This window comes from Lagopus leucura, unplaced genomic scaffold (assembly GCF_019238085.1).
Source record: "Lagopus leucura isolate 7727_CA_CO unplaced genomic scaffold, USGS_WTPT01 Super-Scaffold_100050, whole genome shotgun sequence".
NCBI lineage: Eukaryota > Metazoa > Chordata > Aves > Galliformes > Phasianidae > Lagopus > Lagopus leucura.
Genome location: NW_024962296.1, coordinates 1,210,695 through 1,233,256, shown reverse-complemented (window position 1 = coordinate 1,233,256; position 22,562 = coordinate 1,210,695). Strand labels below are relative to the sequence as shown.

At 43.2% G+C, this 22,562-nt stretch overlaps 2 protein-coding genes across 3 annotated transcripts in view; both read right to left on the bottom strand.

Annotated features, from left to right (window-relative positions):
- The window catches only part of LOC122187704 (store-operated calcium entry regulator STIMATE-like), a 29,271-nt gene extending 27,688 nt beyond the window's left edge, over positions 1-1,583 (bottom strand). Inside the window, exon 1 of the mRNA XM_042885466.1 lies at positions 1,424-1,583. Within this exon, the coding sequence (XP_042741400.1) occupies positions 1,424-1,583 (160 nt within the window). The remainder of the gene's footprint in view (positions 1-1,423) is intronic.
- A 3,838-nt stretch (positions 1,584-5,421) lies between these two features.
- Positions 5,422-22,562, bottom strand: part of SFMBT1 (Scm like with four mbt domains 1) — a 62,603-nt gene continuing 45,462 nt past the window's right edge. The window contains exons 9-22 of one of the 2 annotated variants that reach the window (XM_042885476.1): positions 22,359-22,509; positions 20,684-20,766; positions 19,218-19,344; positions 18,398-18,511; positions 17,216-17,258; positions 15,924-15,988; positions 14,376-14,515; positions 12,625-12,734; positions 10,137-10,312; positions 9,179-9,357; positions 8,959-8,994; positions 8,749-8,850; positions 8,135-8,263; positions 5,422-7,444 (exon numbers count right to left, since the gene is read on the bottom strand). In XM_042885476.1, the coding sequence (XP_042741410.1) occupies positions 7,304-7,444; positions 8,135-8,263; positions 8,749-8,850; positions 8,959-8,994; positions 9,179-9,357; positions 10,137-10,312; positions 12,625-12,734; positions 14,376-14,515; positions 15,924-15,988; positions 17,216-17,258; positions 18,398-18,511; positions 19,218-19,344; positions 20,684-20,766; positions 22,359-22,509 (1,596 nt within the window). In that variant the 3' untranslated portion in view covers positions 5,422-7,303. Of the gene's footprint in view, positions 7,445-8,134; positions 8,264-8,748; positions 8,995-9,178; positions 9,358-10,136; positions 10,313-12,624; positions 12,735-14,375; positions 14,516-15,923; positions 15,989-17,215; positions 17,259-18,397; positions 18,512-19,217; positions 19,345-20,683; positions 20,767-22,358; positions 22,510-22,562 lie in introns of both variants that reach the window. The other variant, XM_042885475.1, reaches the window with a different exon arrangement.

Here is a 22,562-nt window from a genome sequence, read left to right as displayed (position 1 = left end):
CTGTTGTGCCCAACGGATGGAGGATCGCAGTGGGGAGATACTTCAGCCCGAAAGCAAACACATGGGTCTGTTCATTTCCTCACTGCTCTGGCCACATGACCCAGCTGGACTGTGCCATCCCTGCACTGGGGTCAGAGACAGCTATGAGGATGCTGAGGTCACGCCTGCACTCTTGTCCACAGCATGAAGTCCTGATTCTCCTTCTATCAGATCTGGCTCATGGAGTATGGAGAAAGCCTAGTTGATTAACTGAAGATTTTGGAACACTGGACCAGTTACTGTTTTGAATATGACAAAAAGGGCAGAAACAGTAAGGCAAAAGCAGGAGACTAAACAGAAGCAGCTCTTCCAGCACAGCACAGCCTCTACCTGGACATGAGCCAACAGTGTGTGGTTGCAGGCCGGAAGGCCAGGCTGCATGAAAAAAGGGGTGGCCAGCAGGGAGAGGGAGGATATCAGAGAAAAGAAGGCAGTGGGGTGACCTCATTGCAGCCTTTCAGTACCTAAAGGGAGTCTACAAAAGGAGGGGAATCAACTCTTTGAAAGGGTAGATAACAGCTGCCACCAACCTCCCCATTTCATACCAGCCCAGGCTGCCCAGGGCCCCATCCAACCTGGCCTTGAACACCTCCAGGGATGGACGGGGCATCCACAGCCTCTCTGGGCAGCTGTTCCAGCACCTCACCACTCTCTCTGTAAAGCACTTCCCCCTGACATCCAACCTCAATCTTCCCTCCCTCAACTTCAAGCCATTTCCCCTTGTCCTGCTGTTATTCTCCCCATTTAAAGAGTTGATTCCCCTCCTGTTTGTAGGCTCCCTTTAGGTACTGAAGGCTGCAATGAAGTCACCCCACAGCCTTCTCTTCTCCAGGCTGAACAAGCCCAGCTCCCTCAAGCCTGTCTTCAAAGGGAAGGTGCTCAGTCCCCTGATCATCTTCGTGGCTCCTCTGGACCCTCTCCAACAGCTCCCTGTCTTTCTTGTACTGGGGGCTCCAGACCTGGACCCAGGACTGCAGATGAGGCCTCACAAGAACAGAGCAGAGGGGGACAATCACCTCCCTGTCCCAACTCATCACCTTTGGACACAAATAAGCATCTCTTAAGGGCTGCGCATCTGTCCTTAACTCTTCAGACAGCAGCATACACACGTGTTGAACGCACGCCGTTCTTTAGGAGGTTTTTTTTGCTGCGGTGAAGCTGCAGGCGGCCCGACCGACCGACGCGCGCCGGCACGGCGCTGGGCACGGCGGAGATGGCGGCAGCGCGCTCGGCGGAGCAGCGGAACGCAGAGCTGACGGACTGCCGGCCGAGCCGCGAGCGCACCGCGCTGCCCCGAGAGGCGTCACGGCGGCCCTCACGCCGACACCGGCCCGCTCTCCAGCCGCCGCCCCGCCCCCCGCCGCCCGGCCCGGCCGCCACTCACGCATGAGGATGCTGAAGGCCAGGACGCCCAGGAGCCCCTGCAGGAAGATGCCGAAGCTGTCCATCAGGGCCCCGTTCTCGCAGCCGCGCTCGCCCGGCCCCGCTCCGGGCGGCGGGCTGAGGGCCGCGCCGAGGCTGCAGTTGGGCGGCGTCACCCCCATGGCCGGGCCCGGCCGCTGCCCGCCTCGGCGGCGCACGGCGGCGGAGGCGACGTCGCGACCGGCGGCCGAGGCCGCGCCCCCCGCCCCGCTTCCTGCTCCCGGCGGCCCGCCCCGCTGCGTCACGGCGGGCGGGGCTCGGCCTGAGGCGCGGGCGCTCCGGGAGCGCGGGGCGCGGCGGCCTCGTCGGGAGGGAAGCCCCGCCCGCGCCTGGCGGAGCTGCGGCCGCTCGGTGTTAAAGCCGTCGGCGCCGGACCGATCCCGACCGTGACCGGACGGGGCGCCGTGAGCCGGCACGCACGGAGCGAGCGGCGGCGTCTGCGAGGCTCGGCGCTGCGAGGCTGCGAGCCGGCGGCTCCTCACGATGAAAGGCAGCGCTGCGCGACCTTCGGGATCCCGCGGAACGCCGGTTCCCCGCTTCCCCCCGGCCGCTCACCCGAATAGTTTCCCCAACACCTCCTTCGGATGGAAAAATCACTCGCTGGAAGCAGCGGCGTTAACAACCAGAGCCGTCCGTAACAGTTGAAGTATCTTTTTTTTTTTTTTAATTTTCTTACAACCACTTAAAACCGTCATATACCACAAACCTATGTACATTATTTACAGACAAAACAAGCAAAATAGCCATCCAAAATATTTTTTAAAAAAGCCTCTGATTAAATTGTTACACCTGCTCCGACAATGGTGGGACTTCATACGCGCATCTTCTTGTTCCTGTTTCTCTTCCATTTAGTATTTCAGTCTCACTGCATATATATATATATATATATTTATATATATATATTTATATATATTTAAAAGTTAAGGATAAAACAAGAAGCAGAAGGGACACGACACAATACGCATTTAAATCTTTGTTTAAGAATAAGCAGCTAATTAAAAAAGGCGAAATACAGGAAAAGTGCATCAGTTCCGATGAGTTAGTATAAGAAACAGGCCCAGGTGTGGAGAGCAGGTTCCCCTTAGGGCCAAGTCTCCCCAAAGGCCTCTGATTGTCTACAAAGATTATTTTTTAATTTATTTTAAACAGAAATAATAATAAAAGGAATCAAACAGGTGTGGAGAAACGTGAAGCCTCCAGAAAAAAATATTTTTCCACAAGGTTTCTTGGAAACTGGTGTTCAACAACTTTTGGGGAGTGGGCAAGAAACGTCTGTGCCCAGAATTCATTGTTCATTCACACACGTTGAGCGTGACCGGAGCAGCAGGCTGTTCCTCTTCAACTGTGCGATGCTGGAGGACTCGTGCAGGCTGCGCGTCCGCCGCTGTGCCGTCAGGATGAGTTTTGTCAGTGCAAGACCTGCTCGCTCCCATGGCTTAAAGCTGAGCCAGACACCGCTGGCTTTGCACCTAATGGGAACTTTGTCTTCCCATCAAAAAATCCATCTTTATTGTCCGGTGCATTTCGGGACAAGAGATGCAACTCTGAAGAAGCGAGAAATGACCATGGGGACAAAGTGCCACTAAACGTGAGTTGTTTTCACTAGATTTCATACAGATTCTTGTCATCATTTAAAAAAACCAAACACGCCCATAACAGTAGAGAGGCTTGCTGCACCAGATGTTCTCAAGTCCCCTTCCAGTCCTTCACCCATAAGGCTGCCTTTGAAAACAAGGCTACATGCATGCATGGGCAAGTTCAGCAGCATCCTGAAAGGTGGTTCAGCACACAATCCCTTTAAAATGGAGCCTTCAGCCAACGTGTGAAGCCTCCTGACAGAGCCTGTCTTTGTGCTTGCTTGTTGTTTGACAATTTGAGCTCTCAGTAGGCAGTAACCACTGACAGGTCTGGTTAAGGAGTACCTTTATATATGATCATCATATTTTTGGCTTTCTGGTGAGGCTACTTCATCTGAGAACCTCTTCTCTAGCAACAAGTTTGGTTCAAAAGTATTCAGTCTGCAATCTGAGTTTGACAGTTCTGAAGCCTATTCAGTTACATTCAAAAATCTCCCGAGCCACCTCTCCTTTTGCCACATTTTTGTACTCCAAACAGAAGAATGGAGTGCTCAGTCCAATCTACTGTAAATGCATTTACACTTCTGTGGACTTGGCAGCTAAATACTTCCTTCCTCCTTTAAAGCATCGTTAGAATCAAGAATAAACCCTAGCAAAGTTTAAAGCAACAACAAAATAATGCTGAAAGTTGTGAAGGAAAAAGTAATCCTAAGCACTCTGAACTCCGTACTCAGTCCCAGGAGAAACTTCAGACATCCCCAGTGTTCCACACAACACAATGAATTTCCTTTTCCTTCTGCCTTTCTCAAAGAGCAACTTGCAGAAGGGCTTGGTGCTGCACCTCCCCTCTTCTGGAAGGGTCACTTTCAGCATAAGGTGAACAGCAAGCTGCTCACGCCTTTGGGGATCATTCTACCACATTAACCTTGCATGACATTTTTAGAGGTCAGATATTTCTCTTATGGGTTCCTTGTGCTGATTCTGCACACTGCAGAAACACAACAGCAAAAGGTTGCTGCCAGTGAAGCTAAGCTTAGCACAGTACGAGTGTGACACAGAGGCACCATCAGGTTTCTAAAGCTATGATGTGCAAACCAAGGCTGGACAATGCATACAAAAATCAGACAGACAAGAGTATAAGCTGTCAGTGGGTCAGTTAAGCAGCATCTCCGTTTACCATCTATATAAACAGTACACGAGGCCTAGCAGAGGGCTCCTCTTCTTGTAATGAAGCCATCTGTGAGGTACCACTGCTTCCCTCCTGGACTTCAGCTTCGTCATGTTTTGTGATGAATGGAAATGGTAGAGGACAGCACAAACCTCTGAAGCCAATCTGAATTACTGAAGTCCCAGCAATTTCTGCTGGTAAAACACAGATAGAATCCTGAAGCCAAGGATTCAGGCATCGAGCTACCCAAAAACTCAGTTTTGAAGAAAAACAGCAGAATGTGAGCTGATTGAAGTCATATTGCTGCAAGAGGAACAAATATAAGGGCAGTTGTGTTGTCTGCCACACAGAGAGAAAAAAAACTTGAAACGGTTGTGTAGAAACACCATCCATCAAGATGCCCCAGGTATCCCTTTAAAATCCAGCAGTAAAAGAGTGCACCTTCTTCCAGGAAACAGAGTGTACAGTACCCGTGTGCAGCATAAAAACATTTCACAAATAATGAAAACATCCCTTTTGAAAATCACAACAAAAACAGATCCCATTGGGATCAGACTGTCAGTGCCTCCCAAAACAAGGCAGAAAAATCCAGCCTATAAAACATGCCAAAGGTGACCAGTAAGTCTCCCCCTATCCTCTGAAACTGACTGCTATCTTTGCTGAATAAAAGAAGTATGACTTTTGTATTTATACCCTCGGTGCCACGTGAACAGGCTCACTGAGTTATCCTTTAAGCTCTGTTCTCTCCTGACAGCTACTCTGAAGGACATCTATCTGGGAGTAACATCTCTTGGCTATGCAAGTAAACCTGCTGGGTACCAGCTTCTTTAACAACACAGGAGAGTTCTGGAATCCCTGAAGAATGACAAAAGCATCATCTTTCAGCCCAGAAGTTCTCTCTGCTGGTCAAATTTCTCAAGACAAGATGCTGACAGCAAAGCAACAAGGTTTCTTTCAAAAAACTTGTCCGGTATAATTAGTTCTCACTGAGCTTACACTAAGGGAATGGGGCAAGGAGGATCACAAAAAGAGCCAAAGCATCCTTTCATTGCCCACACACATGGTGCAGGGAAGAAAAAGGGATATTTTGTTTTCAATTTAGCTTGTTGCATGGAAAAAAAATTCTGATTGTAGCACTTCTGTAAGTAGTTCTGCCTCAGTGAGGTAGTTATTCTAAGGGGCTCGCAGCAAAAGAAATCAGAATCAGTCATGCAGTTTTGCTTACTCAAAACAGTTTTCATTGGTCGTCAATCCCCTCAACGTGTGTGGTGGATACAGACTGTGCAAACTCAGCTCCTCGTTTACAGCTCTTCGTTTACAGATGACTGATGACCTCTTCAATGAATCTACAGCTCCCAGCACCAGAATAACCTATCATTTTGTGCCCTAGAGAAGCTTGAATTCATCCACTGATCAGAGTAACCACACAGAAGCTAGCACAGAACCTAAAGACCCTGCAGTAAGCACCTTCCTGCCTCGACTGTCTTAGGATGCCAGGGTCTGTATTTGAAAAGGTAAATGAACAGGAGAAAGGATCAGGGCTGCATGCTCCCCGACTTCACGAAGCTCCTGCCCATGCTCCTCCACATACTGCTGAGAACAGGCAAAGAAAATGAATGCAAAGCACTGGAAACCTAATCCTTATGTGAAGCAGATCTCAAGCCTGATGCAAATTCCTCACATCTTTAATGGAAAGTAAGTTAAGCCCTCTTAGTTCAAGCGTGAAGCACAGGTCCACAGCAAGTGGCTGAGTGTGTTTAATGCCTAAAATTAAAATCAGCAGTTCATCCTACTGTGGGTCTACAAATAGATGCCCCTCAGGTCCTTTTTCTTTTCTCTAGAAAAAGATCAAAAAGCCCTTCCCAAACCCCCACATTGTTGTCAAGTGTGATCCTGAGTAGCTGTAAGTAGGTAAAAATACAAAGTCATGCTTTAAGATAGTTTCCAGTATGCAAACACTGGCACAGAGCTATGCTGCAGTCCTCACTGATCGCAGTTTTCTTAGTGTGTTCTCCAAGAAGACGCACAGGTAACATAGCAAAAAAGCTGCTGACAGGCTCTGTGTACATGGCCCAATTCCTTAAGAAAACGGAAACAACTTCACAGAATTGTGAAGGGCAAAATAAAGAAAATATCTTTTATCTGAAAACCAGAATAAAAGAAAATGCAGAGGCACTTTCTCTTTCCTTCCTTTCCACCCCTTCCCCCTCACCCCCACCACAGTCCATCTGTAAGAGAAGTGCAAAATAATTATTTTCTGACACCTCAGAATAAAGTAACACCCAAGTTCAGCCTGCACAGGTTTCCATTTAAGCTCTGGAACAGAAGCTCTGTATGCTTATACTGCTTTGTATTTCTGACATGCCTACAGAAGAGAGACTGCTGTGCAGCTACCTATGAGTTATCCACAAGTAGTTCCCTCCCTTTCTAGTTCATCATTTCTACTGTTCAGGCCACAGAGGTAGTAAAATCAAAACAAAGACAAAACAAAAACTCAAGAACAGAGACAAAAAAAACCCCTAAACAAAACAAGAAACAAATCTCACTCTTGCTATACTGTACATTCAGAACCTTGTGGTCACATCGCTGTCCTAACAACGAACAAATTCATCAAAATACTCCACATTAACAAACGAATGTGCACCAAGCACATTCCAAAGCCAGTGCTGTGGTAAAGCAAGTGTCCGTCCACGGGGAGGGATGGAGATTCTGCGAATCACCAGGAATATAGAAAGGTTATTTCTGGCAGCCTCCATGCGAACGTAAACAGGATTCGTTTCTCCTTTAAAAGTTCTGTGCCAACAGAACTATTGAAATGTCACTTCCCACCAGAGGAGACTTTTCTGTAACCATTAAAAAATACATTAAAAAAAGGGAACCATAGAGCAAGAGACTATTGTGTTCCCAAGCTGGCAGCTGGTAGAGTAGCCCCTGTTTTTGCACTGGCATTTTCCTCCAGATGTTGTCTTTTCTCCAAAGTGAAAAATGGAGGTTGACTCATGCTCCTGGGTTGCCAGTTCAGCTTTATTTGGCTTTCCTTGATAGAGAGAAAGGAGCGTGGTTGTGCTTCAAAGGTCTGCTTCAACTTGACTGCTTCTCAGTTAGCGAACTGCTGGTAAAAAGCAAGTTTAACCCTTTCAATGTGATGGCAAAGTTTAATAGCTGGCCCAAGTTTCAAGTCCATACACTCCTGAACGGTCGGCAGGGTCAGCAGCAGCAGTGCCTGGCCGTCAATTTCCTGTCAGAAGACAAAACCTCCATATTGACTTTGCATTTTTTCTTCCCATCTCCCTTTAGCTTTGACTTGCTGTCATTTCAGAATCGTGACCACTTGTAAATTAGCAGATTCTTCTATTCTACTCTAGCTTAAAAACTCTCACCAACAAATTAACTCCTTTCTTAAGATGTCAGCTCAAATTCACTTGCTAAGAGACAGAACGAGATGCTGTTTTGTTAACATGTATCATAAACCATACTCAGCACCAGTTCCTGTACTAGATATTTTTTTATGGCAAATTTTAATCAAGATGCATAATCTGACTCATGTTTGTACTCCTGTCGCCATACTTCAACACAAAATTCTTTACTTGCTGTGTACAACACTATGACGCTTGCAGTCAGTCTGCAGAATGAATAACATCATTTGGAGACCTCAACACAAGGGACAAAAACCCAGAAAACTAGCTACTGCCTTTGAAGTGCTGAGTGATACCCCACAGACTAAAATCTCTTCCACTAAGAACTTAGAAACCTGAACAATTGTGGCCATTTGCTTAAGTCTCCTCCGGAATCTGCAGGAAGTCGTGCATGCTTTCTTTTTTTACCCCTCAAAAATCTGTTATGCAATTTAAACTCATTCCTTTTTGTGATTCATTATAAAGGTCTAAGAATAAAGCAGCAGCTTCAGTGCTTTAACAGAAAATCATACCTGGTCGAGGAAAATTCTTGCCAGCGGTGCACAGTCAGTGGATTTGAGGAATCGCACGACGTCAGCCACGCTCCATTCCAGAGGGTTGCTGTCCAGCTGCAGCTTTTCGGCAACTTCAATCTTTATTTCCTAGACAAGCCACCCACCACAAAAAGAACTAAAATACTGTAGGTGTCACAGACCAACAATCCCACACTCCAAATATTCATCTGCCCAATAAAGCTCTAATGGTAGCTCCCAGGTTTTCACGCTCCTCGGTTGGCACAGACGTGCAGAACAGCACTGTGCTGCAGTTGGAGACCACATCCTTATCATCAGTAAGGTAAATCTAAAAGGAGGATTTCTCCAAGCCCCTGCTCAAGTTGAACTGAGGAGTGCCAACAGTTGAGAAGTGGAAAGCTCCCCATTCTATCTACAGCCATCCTCAGTTTAGTCTTCATTACGATCCTGTAATACGATTGTAATAAAAATTACGTTTTTAGATATTCTGCAGTGCCTTCACAATGTCCCTCATGGGATAACAGAGTATTTAAAAAAACACACTGGTTAATACTTGCAAGATGTTTGTGCTTGCCCAGCGCTCAGCAAAGGCACAAATCTATGTTCAGAATTACCTTGGGCGAAGGAGGCTTATTTTCATCATCGGAAAAAGAAAAGGTCCTAAGCTTCCTCTTCCTCTTGTCTTGGTCCTGAGTCAGAGAATGAGACAGCTCACTCTGTGTAGGAGAGGATGACAGTGATTTTTTCTCTGATACCTCTGATTCCTCAAGCAGTTCATCTTGCTGCTCGGATGTACTATCCTCACTCAGAGATTCTTCATCTACCTCATCCTGGTCATCCTCCTCTTCTCCTCCACTGCCCTGGATGGTGGGGAAAAAGAACACAGCAACAAAATAAAACATGGGAAGATGAGGACAGAACTACATTAGTCACCCACTTGTCAGCTGTAACCTGAAGTTATAAGGAACTGACAGTTTCTTGTTTCAAATGAAGCTGGTCCACGATCACATACCATATCTGTTAAAGCTGTCGTCAGTCTCATACCTGGGGAGATCCAGCTGGAGTGTTATCCACTGAAGTAGAAGAACGTTTTTTCTTATGAACAAAAAAATGTTTTCGTTTCTTCCGTCTTTTATTTGGTTTCTTCATGGCTACTTCCAAGTTACTGTGGCCACCCGGAGGCCTACCTATCCGCTTGTTTTTCCGCTTTCCATAATAGTGTGCTACCAGGACAGAAGAAAGGAGCATCATGTTGAAATGCACCTTCAATGTCACTAGTTATGTTTGTCCATCATCAGGACTGGAAAACCAGTAGCAGGACATTTCCCAGTAGAAATCCCATTTCTGCAAAACTTCTGAATGAGCATATCTATATTTTCCTCTTCAATTTGGTTTAAGGAAGAAGAGTTACTAGTACATTTTATTTGCCCAGTAACAGTAGATTTACTTCTTTAACTTTGAGAAATCCCAGATGATCACATTTTATTAAAAAAAAAAAAGTCATCAGCTACAGACTTCATCCACTGTCGGATGTCTCTTGTGATGTTTGTGCAGTTTTTAAACATGGCCTCAATGCACTGTTTGCTCTCACAGTGTCAAATGGTCAAATGGCTAAAAACCTAAAAAACCTAAAAGCTAAGAAGAGGGCTTGAAAGTATTTTATTTTGTTCCACAACAGAATGGTAAAAGCAATTACAATGCCACTTAAATTACAATATTAGAGCCAGTTCTTGTCCCATAAGTTGTCTTAAGAAGATAAAACTTTAAGCTCACAATAAGTTAATGCGCAGTTTTACCATTTAATATAAAGTTAATTTTTTCTGCCCTACACATTGGTGCATGGATATTTTGCAGGCCAGTGAGGGTAGCGCTCGAGCTTTTCCTTCTGTAAGCAAAGCAATGCACTTTGGATTCCTTTTGGAGGCCAAAGCCAGAGCAAAAGCAAAATATAACACCCCTCCATAACAGCCCCACCTCAGTTTGACAGCCACAGCCTACTCACTGTATTTAGTCTTTGTCAGGACAGAGCAGTTCTCTGAACACTTATCCAGCACCATCTGAGGGCCAAAAAGGTTCGGACAACATTCCAGCTTGATGCATGTTTTCCTGCAGAAATCTGCCACTCGATCTGCTGTCCTCACAACTTCCACAGTTGCACGGTAGCTCTTCCCTTTGTACCTAACATTGAAAATGTGGTCATAATTCAGGAATCCTGAAATACCCTCTGAGAAGACTATCCCAGAGTTCGGATAGTTTGTTTTCTTTGTTCACAGGGTTCTCTTTATGCGACCACGCTGTGGTGTGGACCCTAAAACAAAGACTGAGCATACTAATTCATGCTAGAATCTGCCAACCAGGCTAATAAAAGGTATCAGCAGACAGCTTCTAGTGAGCCATTCTATGTGCATGCTATGGCATATACTGTCACATTTCCAATCAGCTTTCATCTAACTGCTGAAGAATTTGTCAGGACAGTCGTTTGCCATAACTCCACATAGTGCTCTTGTTTGAATTCAAAGTAAGAAATATCAATTTCTTTTTCTTTATCAGCCTTGCAGCAACACTGACAGAGCAGCACAGTGAGTTATCTGCCATCTCATGCAGCATTCCTGCTCCCAGTCCAGCTATTGGCAAATGCTGATATGTCTTGGGGATGTCTCAGGCCTACAAATACCTAGGTGATACACTAAAAAAGAGCATTATATCATTGCACTGCAGACATCCTAGCTCTCACCGTGGTGACAAAAGAAGCACACAGCAACTTCAATGAAACAAATCAAAAGATTTTTTTTCTACTTCAGCCACAGCTTTTATTTGCATCAAACTGAAATGATCTTCCTATTATCCAAAGCCAAATACAAAGTAATCCTTCAGCATATGGAAAAATGCCCTTTTACACACAAAATCGATCCAGCAAAATGATTACTGACATATTCAAAAGCATATAGTAAAGTCTGTGCTATTGCACATTGGGAAAATCTACTCTTTAGTACGCAAATAGGGAGACTTAATTACAAGGCTACTGCTAGAGTGTAAGAGAATACCTGGATATATACAAACACAATCATTGTTTTTTTCCTAGCAAAGAAGCTCAAACCCAAAAGACTCAACAGGAAAACTAGGGAGCGCTTTGGGTAGGCTGCTGTAGAAAGACTTCCATGTCAGACCATTTCAGAGTGCTGCTACAACTTAACTTCAGAGAACTCATCTCCCACTGAGAAATGTGTGGAAATGCCATGGAAACCTGCTAAACTTTCAAAGTACTTTCAAAGCAAAAGTGTACTTTTGCTTTCAAATAGTGACACTTATCTTCAGGTGTATTCAGTAGCTCAAGCTTCACGTTCTAGTCTGCTAGTGGATATGCTGTGTTGTACCAGCACCACACCAATAACTGCTTACATGCCAACAAAGAGCACATTTGGCACATTAAGGAACATTAAATTCTGATGCACTTTGACAGACATTCACAAAGGACCTTATGAAGAGTTGGAAATTTAGCTTACAGCATGTAAAGATTCTGGCAGACAATTTTCTCATCTCTGAGATGAGTGCACCCTCAGCAAGTTTGCAGACAACCCCAAGCTGAGCAGTGCAGTGGGTACGTCTGAAGGAAGGGATGCCATCCAGAGGGACCTGAACAGGCTTGGAAATTGGGCTCGCCAAATGAGGTTCAACAAAGCCAAGTGCAAGGTGTTTCATTTGGGTTGGGGCAATGCCAGATACGTGTATAGACTGAGAGGAACTCGTTGAGAGCAGCCCTATGGAGAAGGACTTGGGTGTCCTGGTAGACAAAAGACTTAACATGAGCCATTAGTGTGCACTTCCAGTTCAAACACCAACAGGATGCTGGGCTGCATCAAAAGAGGGTGACAACAGGCAGGAAGGGGACTGCGCCTCTGCTCTGCCCTCATGAGGCCCCATATGGAGCACTGTGTCCAGGCCTGGGGAAAATTGTGGAGCTTTTAGAGCAGGTCCGGATGAGGACCATGAAGATGATCAGAGGTCTAGAGTCCCTCCTCTACAAAGACAAGCTGAGGAAGCTGAGCTTATTTAGTGTGGAGAGCTGGGGAGACCTGAGAGCGCTCTTTCAGTACTTAAAGGGAGCTTACAAATGAGAGGGAAGTCAACTTTGGGTTGCTTTATCTATGGGTAGATAGATAGAACAAGAGGGACTGGTTTTAACTAAAAGAGGGGAGATTTAGATTAGATGTTGGGGAAATTTTTCACCGAGAGAGTGGTGAGGTGCTGGAACAGACTGCCCAGAGAAGCTATGGATGCTCCATGCTTGGAGGTGTTCAAGGTCAGGCTGGATGGAGCTTTGGGTAGCCTGGTCTTATGGCAACGCTGCCCAGAGCAGAGGGGTTGGAACTAGATGATCTTTGAGATCCCTTCCAACCCAAGCCATTCTGTGATTCAATGAAATATCAGAAGTTAAAGCACAGAACAGTGTTACTAGGATCAACTGAGTGGGGAATGGGACAAGCATTTACTTGGCTTTTAGGGTCTCTCCATGCCCATGCCATGCAGCTTCTTCATCCAACTGCAGCTCTCGCAGGACACGGCTGGGTTTGTACGCTGCATTGATCAATAAAGTGAGAACCTACAGCAGGGAGGAAGAGGAGAAACTGTGTTTAGACTCCTTGTACAATAAATCTTTTTAAAGTGCTGGGGTAGAATAGGAGATCACTTCCATTCATCTGAATTATCCAGCACCAAAGAACTCATTCACAGCAGGATTACAGATACAGCCAAAATGAAAACTGAGAGCAGTCAACGCTTTAGACCTTGCCAAACCTTTAGAATCTGTCTGCAGAGTCACCAGTGTATCTAGCAACTTCCCAGTCAGTGCCTTTGAATTACACATCACTAAATTAAACTGCAGGGCTGAACACTGCAAAACTTGCACAACTTTTGGTAAATCTGAGTTACCATCTCAGAGTCTTGTTCAGCATGTGAAGATATGCCTACAAACGCTGCTGGGCTTTGCTGCCTGCCAACCTTCTGCTTGCTACAAAATCTTACTCCAGAATCTTAAGCTCTCTTCTTTTTTGGCTTTTGAGAATGAAGATAGGGCCTGTACTGTAACAAAATGAGAATTTCTCTAGTGCTGTGAAATAAGTAACTCAAAGCTCTGAAGAACCTCAAGTTAGTGGGGATAGCACAAAATCTGCATTCAGAGAAGTCTATTAGCAGATTTGCTCAAATACAGGCTATATCTTAAAATCAGATCCCCCCCTCAATTTAGAGATGTGCGTTTCTCTCCCCAATCCTGGGACTCTCTCTGCCCATTATGCATTTGACTGGGTATGAGCAAGCTTCACCAGTGAGCAAGTACTTGAACAAGCAGAGCAGAGGATATAGACCTGCCTGCAAATCTGCAATTTGTTTGCCCCCATCCCCAAGTGCTGATGGATTAGGAACATGTTTTTTGAAAAAGATGATATGCAGATAAATGATTTTAACAACTTTATGAGCATGCCAAAAGACAGGTTTTCATTTTCAAGTCGAATATTTGGAGATCAAAAGGAGGGCAAACATCTTACTCAAATGTCCACCAGGCTGCGTGCTTGTTTGACTCACAGTTACACCTTAGGAAACATGCAACCTCTCAGCTCAGATAATAACCATCCCACGACCTTTTTGGAGATTTTGGAAAAAATAGTTACTACCTTAGGGTATGTGTAAATTTTCTGCAAAGTGCTCTTAAGCATTAACAAATGGTCTTTTCCTCCTTTCTCCCCTCCTTTAGTTATGTTAGAAAGTGAATCCATGATTTAACCTGATCTTTGTACATTATATCCAAGTTAAATACACCATAAAACAAAGAACTCTTTACATTTCCCAATTACTGAAAACACATACTTTCTCCTTTCTGCTAAGAAAAACTGCATTTCCTCTGTTCTAATATCAATGGTGTAAAGGAAAACTCGGGGGCTTATCTGAAGCTAACAGCTGTTAATGAGAATGGAAGCATTCATTACAGCTGAAGATACTAACTCCTCTGGTTGTGGTAATTAAAGGTTACTAAGAGTTAGCAGTTGGAGGTTGACTTTAATTCAGATACATGGGAGGGTTATACTCTTTCCAACTATTCACAAAACGATCCACAATTTGTACATCTTTCCATTAAAAAACCTGTTTGCTCATCAGCAGTTTATGAACTCCTTAAACATATTAATTATCCATCCATAATTAGAGAGTTTATGATGTTCTGCAGATCCACCACATGCAAGCACCTCACCTCTTTCAGAACGAGAACACAGTTCCCAGGTCCCACAGACTGAGGAAGCTCTGCAATCCTGCCCTTGTTAAGGTAAGGCCCTGAGAAGCACCGGTGGTTGAAGTAGATCTTTGGGCAGCAATACTTTCCATTAATGACCACTGAGAAAGGAGAAAGCAAAGATTTAAATCATGTGGCACAATCTCCCAGCAAAGGATTATTTCTTTGCAATGCTTAATATTTTGCCTGTTGGGGAAAAAAAAAAAACAACAGGAAAGAACATTTGAATGTTCTTGAATGACCTGAATTTGGGCAAATCCTGGTGCCACATTTGCAATCCCAGCGCCAGCCATTCATGTTGCTAAAAGTACTTTTCACACTTCACATGCATATTAGCAAACTCAAGAACAGCTGGAAATCAGGCCTGTCACATTTTGGAAAAGAAACATTTCTTCCAGCAGTATGGATGTGTTGTGTTGTGGGATCACATCAGTGAGTACAGGCAGAAAGGCATCCACAACTGTTGGTAGCACAGCACACCCCAACATGGTAATTACAGACAATTTTTCCAGTCAAGTAATTGTCTGTCCCCAGGATTTCTCCACCACAGAAGCCGGCAAGGCTTTTCTCCACTATTCATTCTAAACTCGACTATTGGTTGCTTTCCATTTTTGCACTCTTTTCACTCAGTCAAACCAAAGATGTATCAACTGATGAAGTGACCTCCAATGAATTGACATCAAGTTTGTTAAGCCTGCTAAGTGCTGTTCACAATTTCAGTTCTGGCTGTTGTGTATTGTAAGATATTTAGATATGTAGAAATTGTCTTATTCTAGGAATGTTGTAGTATTTTTGATTGAGCAACACTATCACTAAAAGGTCTTAAACTGGAAAATAAATAAATGAAGTCAAATTTACATGGTGACTCTATTAAAAACCAATTAAAATGCTAAGCAAGCATGGATCATTTCAATAGAGCTGTGTTTGGTGCAGCTTCAGATGTTCATTTCACTACACAGAAAACAGCAGAAGAGGCATTTTGTTGCCAAACAAATAGATCTGCATGACTGTTTCACCAGCAGATGTACTTATTCATCATATTCATTTGCAACAGTTTAGAAAATTATTAGATTTCACCATCTGGCACGCAACACAGTTTACCATTTGAATTGCCTTTGTTTATTATGATGACAAAGTTATCATAAAAAACAGAGAAACCTACTTTTCAAAGCTAGAATCTAAGTCAAGAGTACAGATTTAGCAGGCCTATTATGATCTTCCCAGTGTTACTGAACATAGCAGGTGACAGTAAAAAAATAATCTGCATGGGTGACAGTGGGCATCTGGCTCCAGATATCTGGCTCTGCTTCTCATGTAAAAAATCTAACTTCCAGGTTTAATGCACATTTCAATTGCAGGACTCAGAGCTAATCGTATGGTTTTGTTCTCTTCACTCTTTCCTGATGTCCAACAAACAGTCAAGGATGGAAATCTTAAAACCCTTTCCTCCTCTTGTGGCTGTGCTGACAGAAGACATTTTTTTTGTTAGCCTGCCCTACCAATCAATACCTGAATCTGAGGAGTTCAGTTCCTGGTTCTTTAGTCCATCGTGAACTGTCCTTGAAGACAAAATTCTGAAATGCAAAGAAAGATGTTAGGGACAGATGGTCAGGATGACACCCCTCAGCTGCTAAAACTCAAACTCTAAAAGCCAAAGTATTTCTTGCTCTAGCTTTATTAATCTGCTTTTTACATATTCCACATTTGACAATATTCCTCACCTCATCTTTTCTTTACTTAAACATACAAACTCAACTGATTTCAATTCGGGAAGGACTGCAGCACTGCTACAGCTAGTAGCAATCATCTCTTCCTTGAAACAGGGGCAAGATGCTGATAATCACATCACATAAAGCAAGCAGACGTAGTTCACATTTTCTACTTCCTTTAACTTCATTCATACAGTAAAGCAATGTACAGTCTTACATTTTGAAAAAGAGGATTTTAAACAAAATGTGATCAAAATGAGTCAAGCACTGTGGTAAGAATCCCAATTACAAAACCATGGACAAAGAGTCTGCTCAGTATTTTAGGAACAATGAAAACATCAACAGGGCTGCTGACAGATCTGGTGTTCGTAAAGCTCTAAGTCAATAAAGCCAACTGTCAGGCATTCTACTGAGCAGTTTTGAACAAGCTCACACAGAGGAATTTCATATGCATGGCACAGTCTGTAGAAGATCTGTAGATATTAGTAGGACCCATCTTTTCTTTTTTGCTAGTTTGGTCTTGTACATCTAATATTGCCTTCCTGAATTTATTTTGTTCCACCTACTGAGTGACAGTATTCACACTGAAAAGAAACTCTCTGTAGAACTGTGCATGTTCACATTACAGAAACTATATTGTTTGAAAGGAGAATACAACCAAAAGGGAACTGAGAAGTATTCGAGTTATCTTCTTAATTACCATTAAGAAAGCTTCAAGCACACACAATTTTAAATTCACATTGTTAACATCAGGCTAGTTCTTCTTAAATGCATTCCAAAACTCACAGATACTGCAATCTTTTAAAAGTGATAGAGCAATAATTTCAAGGTCGGATCTTCAGTGACTTCATCTATCCAGTAACTCAGTTGAGTTGTGCTACCATTGTTAAAAAATAAAGCCCATGCTTTCTATATCCAACTATGGCAGTGGAAGAGGTCTTTTCCAACATTACCAACAACTGCAGCATTACAACAAACAAACTGTGGAATCTCTCTGCCCTCAGCGTAGCCTTAGTCTCCCCTGAGACAACATCATTTACTAATTAGAAGAAAACAAGACTAAACACAAACTAACCCAACACTGTTACTTACTGCTTCTCTGGTTGAACTACTGCAATCTTTTTCTGTTTATTTACTGAAAGAAAGGAGAAGAAAATAAATTCCACAAAGCAAAGAAGGCAAGCAAATAATGTTTCCACTACAGTAGATTTATTAGATACCTTTCCTTGAAGTTATATGCTATTTTTAAGTTCTGCTGTTCAAAACTGCTAAGAAGGCCTCCTTGTTGTTTTTATGCTTAAATCTACACTCCTGCCCCCCAGCCAACAGATGAAGCTCCCTCTCACTATTTCAATGCTAATCTTGGATACCATTCTTCATGCTCTGTCTATGCTGGCTCTTACAATTAGCTACCAGTATTACAATGGTGATAATAGTAGGGTAATGAAACATGTGCCTCTTGAGCACACCTCAGGCGTTGTCCCCAGCAAACAGCTGGATTTTTCAAAAAATAATCTTTTCTCTAATTCTGTTCCTCCTTCCTCTCCTGCTCTTGGCATTTCAGACACTTCCCAGATGAGTTTCTCCTGCTTTGACTTGCAGTAAATGACAGCTCATTCCAATCTTACCATTTTACAACTTTACTTAATAGACATTCTTAGTTTTCCCATCTCCCATTTAGCTTTAATAAACAGAACTCACTAACCATTTGAGAGAAGACACTCTTACGTTACTAGCATAATTGGAACAGATAGCATTTACTTTTCAAGATTTTATCATTAAGGGATCATGACCAGCTGGCACATTTACAAAGCCAATCCTCCTCAATTTAGCTCCCAAGTGTCTACCTACTCAACACTGCTTTACTAAGGCATTAATTTTGTTTGTATAAAATCAATATCAGACTCAGCCAGACATGTGGCAAGAACAGCTCATACAGATGTATGTGCATGTCATGTGTGTACATGCATGCATGCTTACATATGATTTCTTTCCTGTGGTTCATGCATTGTTTTCATGCCCTCTTACAGCCTGTGAGGGTCACAGAATAACACTCGTTTGGAATTATTGTATGGATTCCAGTTCCACTGAAGCATTTCTCACAGCTGGACCACACATGCAGGGGAACAGCTGCACAAGGCACGGATTCTCTGTACACAGTGGAAGTTTCCAAATTCAGGGATGCCAGATCTAACTGTGCAGTAACTTGCTCTTAAATGGTCTCACCATCTTTATTAAACCAGCTAGCCACTGCAAATGGAACACAGCTGATACCTATTGCTTTGCAAGGAGGTCTGAGCTGATATCCATTCGTCTCACACCAGCCCACTGGAAATATATTCATCGATTCCACACTCACTATGCAGTCAGGGATGGGCTTCTTGGAGCCTGTTAAGAAAAGCAAAACTTGATACAACTCATAAAATCCCAAGAGTTCACTCCCTTTCTAACTTACAGTGTACATGGATGTTACAGTGTACACAGATACGTCAGTATCAACTATTCTCCTCCTCTGCTGCCCAGTTACTTTCCTGATGTCATTTACTTCCACCTAGAGCTGGAGATGGAATTTTCCATCCACAGTCCAGCAGAGATGCACAGGGCATAGTAAATGCATGCTGACGTGCTTTCAATCAAGAAGTGGGTTATTATATATATGGAGAGTGTCTGATATAGACCTATCTTAATAAGGAATCTCTCTTTAAAGTTTTCTTCAAAACACCAAGTCAAAGCTTGGCTTTAAATGGAAATCACTCATTTATGAAAAACAAACAAAAAACAACCCACATTACAAGGCTCTTGCTTTCTAAAAGACGCTGATCATCCTTTCACACAGGGCACTCACTGTAACCCTAACCCTAGCACTGACCCACCACAGTGCATAAATTATATTACATAGATTATATATATGGCTTAACTAAGGTTAGCTGGGAAACAGGCAGTGCAAATGATGTGCTGTGTTTTTCTTTAGGAAACTGATCTGTTGCTGATATTCAACAGGTAGTGAGTTTGCTCCAGATATTCTTCAGATCAGATTATGGTACCACAGAATAACCCATGTGAATTCTACTCTGATCTCCCACGTCAGGCTTACCCTCCAGCTGAAGCCAGAGGTAGGAATCTCTCAACTTGGTGACTGTAGCAATGCAAACTTCCTCCGGATCAACTGGGTTCACAGCCTCAAGTTTCATATTCTCCTTAAATCCATGGTCAGAAGTTAACTAGGAAAAAGACAGAAAGCTTCAGTGAAACACCATCCATATATCCAAAGTATGATATGAATAGCTATGAAGAGGAGTAACACACAAAACCCTCACTGTTCCAGTATCACAGAATGATATCCACAGACAGAAAGGACTTCAGGTAATTAGCATATTAATTTAAAAGAAAGGCTTTATACACAGACCTCGGAAAGCACATTAGTACTCAAAATAAGGAGGCTGAGACTCACTGAAAGGAGTCAGTGCAACTCCATGCAAGGAGGGGCTCCCTGCTGCTGGCTGCAGAGTCCCACAAATAGCGTGACAAGGCTTTCTATTCTATTATTTTAGCTTGGAAGCTCGTTTTAGGTACATAAACAACATTCCTGCCTCATCCAGAAGGGTCCTAGCAGACAGCACAGGAAGTTTGCTGTCCATTTTATATTGCCTGGGTAACAGGTTCACATCTATTCAAAAATTCCTACAGAGTAGGAAGGGGTGCTTATCCTGACCTGAAGCACCTGAATGAAATGCCAGGCAGGACTCTTCCTCCATGAGCCACTCTGTAACCTAATTACAGGATCAACGTTACAAATTCTGAAACCAGCCTACAGTGAGCAACTTCTCAGAAAAGGGATAAGAAATTCAATGACCATGTTCTGAGACACTACAACTTACAAGACAGAATAAGGGCAACAAGAATTCACAGCCAGCAACAACCTCTTCAAAAAATGGCAGTTTTTCATCTCAGCTTCTTCCCTGAAGCACTGCAAAAGCCCAAATATTGTAAATGGAACTGGAAGGTAGGTGTAATGTATGACGAGGCATTCTGCTTTGGGACGCAGCAATTGTATCATTTTACCAGGAAAAGACCAAAATCTATCATGTACTTCAGGCATTGATTAATGTCAAATGATTGCCTGGTACTAATTTAAGATTGACCTGTTATTGCTTAACACAATTGAATGAATTTCTCCACAGTGAAAGGAAGGAGGATTGAAAGAGTACAGTAAGTAAATGAAAACAAGGTTCTACTGTAAGGCTGCCACGATTACTGCAGTGCCAAGGACCAGTGTTATTCTATGGCCATTCCCTGGACTCTAACACACTTCCATGTCATAGAACACTGGTTTCTTTTCAAGCTGCTTTATCACAACTGAAGCATTTAGCCTGCTACTTACTTAGCTAGGAAGACCACGTGCACCTACTACATTCAGCCCACACTTGCACTCTCTTAACTCCCATTTCACTGGTCATCACGGACAATTTAAGTCAAAAACATGCAAAATGGTTCTTCGAGCTGGAATCAAACATATAATTTACCTAATAGAAATGATGCTTTTCTGCAAGAGAACCTTACCGAAGGGAAGCAGCTCTGGGGAGCTGCCTCAGCACCACATTGTTTGAGGTAGTCTGCCCAATCGAAGTCCTGCCCAGGATAACCTAGGCAAAGAACACACAAAAGGGTTAATTTAACAGTGTGAAATGACTCATTTCAAGCTGACATGAAATTTCTTTGGATCACTCAAGCTGCTCAGCTGACTGTGGTATCCCAGAACCTGTAGCACGGCTCTCACATATCTGACATATCCTCTTTACTTTCAGTGTAGAAGGACTTTGGGCACTGCTTCACTTTGTTTCTTGTTTCTTGAAATAGTGTCAAACTAAAATTAACTTGACAAAGCACATGAAACTTGAACAGAGTAAATCTAAGCAAATAAAGGTTTTTTTTCCCCCCCCCTTTTTAAATAGAGCATCTCAAATGTGCTTAATATCAACATACTATTCCCTTAAACACCTATTAAATACCAAGCCTTTAAAGGTGGCAGTCTTTCCTAAGAGTGTCAAGTTTGCTAAAAGCTCTAAATCTGCACACATGTTTAAAGGGAAGGGTCTTAATGTGGAGCCTGTCAGGGGACAGAGCATCACTCCAACAAAAGTAGAAATTAAATTACTCTCAGAGAAATACTTTGCTTCCTTATGATCAACAAGTAACTGAAGGGAATTGGATGCAAAATAAATGTGCTGCCACAGTAGGTTGAGGCTGGCAGCATAATACCAGGGGGACAACAGCAGCAGTGATTCCAACAGTGTCTTTGAAATGTTCCCTTCCAAGGGACATCTGGGAGTAGGGTTTAAGAAATCAAAACTTTTGAAATGAGTCTCAGAACATCGTATTATCATGATGACCTACAAATAACAAGGAAGGACTTAAGCACAGAAGGACCCATGTATTTTTCTCAGTTTTATCAGTGCCAGTTGGACTTGAGACCTCACACAAATCTGAATGCCCACCATTTCCTGGGGGTCTGTAAGAAGAGAAGCTAAAAATTCATGTTAGCTCTAGACACATGCCTAGAAAGCAAGATTTCATCTCTCCCATGCAAAATTACAAATAATGCTCGGTCAAGCAAAGCAAAGACATTCTTTGCACCTGACTCAAGGAAAACCAAAAGACATACATGCTACAGTCTTTGCTCCTCTGAACTGAAGGGGTGAAGAAGGATACTGAGTCCCTGGTTTTACAATAGTACTGCAAATATGTATGTAATTCAGCAGCTGAGAATTACTCCCCATTCCCTTCCATCCTGAAGCAACATTTCAGCAATCTGCTACCTTGCCTGATAGGTCCAAGGAAAAAAAAAGCAACAACAAACCATTAACTTCTAATTGATAAGACTCTGAAGACACTTTAAGACACTGAATAACAATGTTCTGCTCTTACCAGAAGCAAAAATCCAGTGCATGGACCATAGGCTTCTGATATAATATGAACACTGAAATCAATGTTGCCTTTAGCCCTGGAACACAGTTTCCAAGAGGATTCCCATCCACTGCCATCTTCTCAAATCCAGGCACATATCCAGGAGACTTCAGTTTCACTAACTCTAAGCTCCTGTTTCTCAGAATATTTCATTCTCTTTGCTTCTCCTACAAGAGATTCTTTTGCAGAAGTGCTGTCCTGAACACAGCACTCCAGGGACCAGCAATCTTCTCCAAAGCTGAGTGAGTGTGACAAGCTTGCACAAACATACCTGGCGGGGCACTGAGATGCACGCCGTTCTTCAGACTCCACTGCACTGGAAAAATCCCAGCACTGTTGACATGGCAAATGTAAGACTGGCTGGTTGCACGCTCTGGCCTCAAGTCATCAATTTCTATCATGAAATATTTCTCATTGTACACCTGTTTTTAGCCAAAAGCAAAGCGGAGTCTTGTAAATAGCACAAATGGATCTA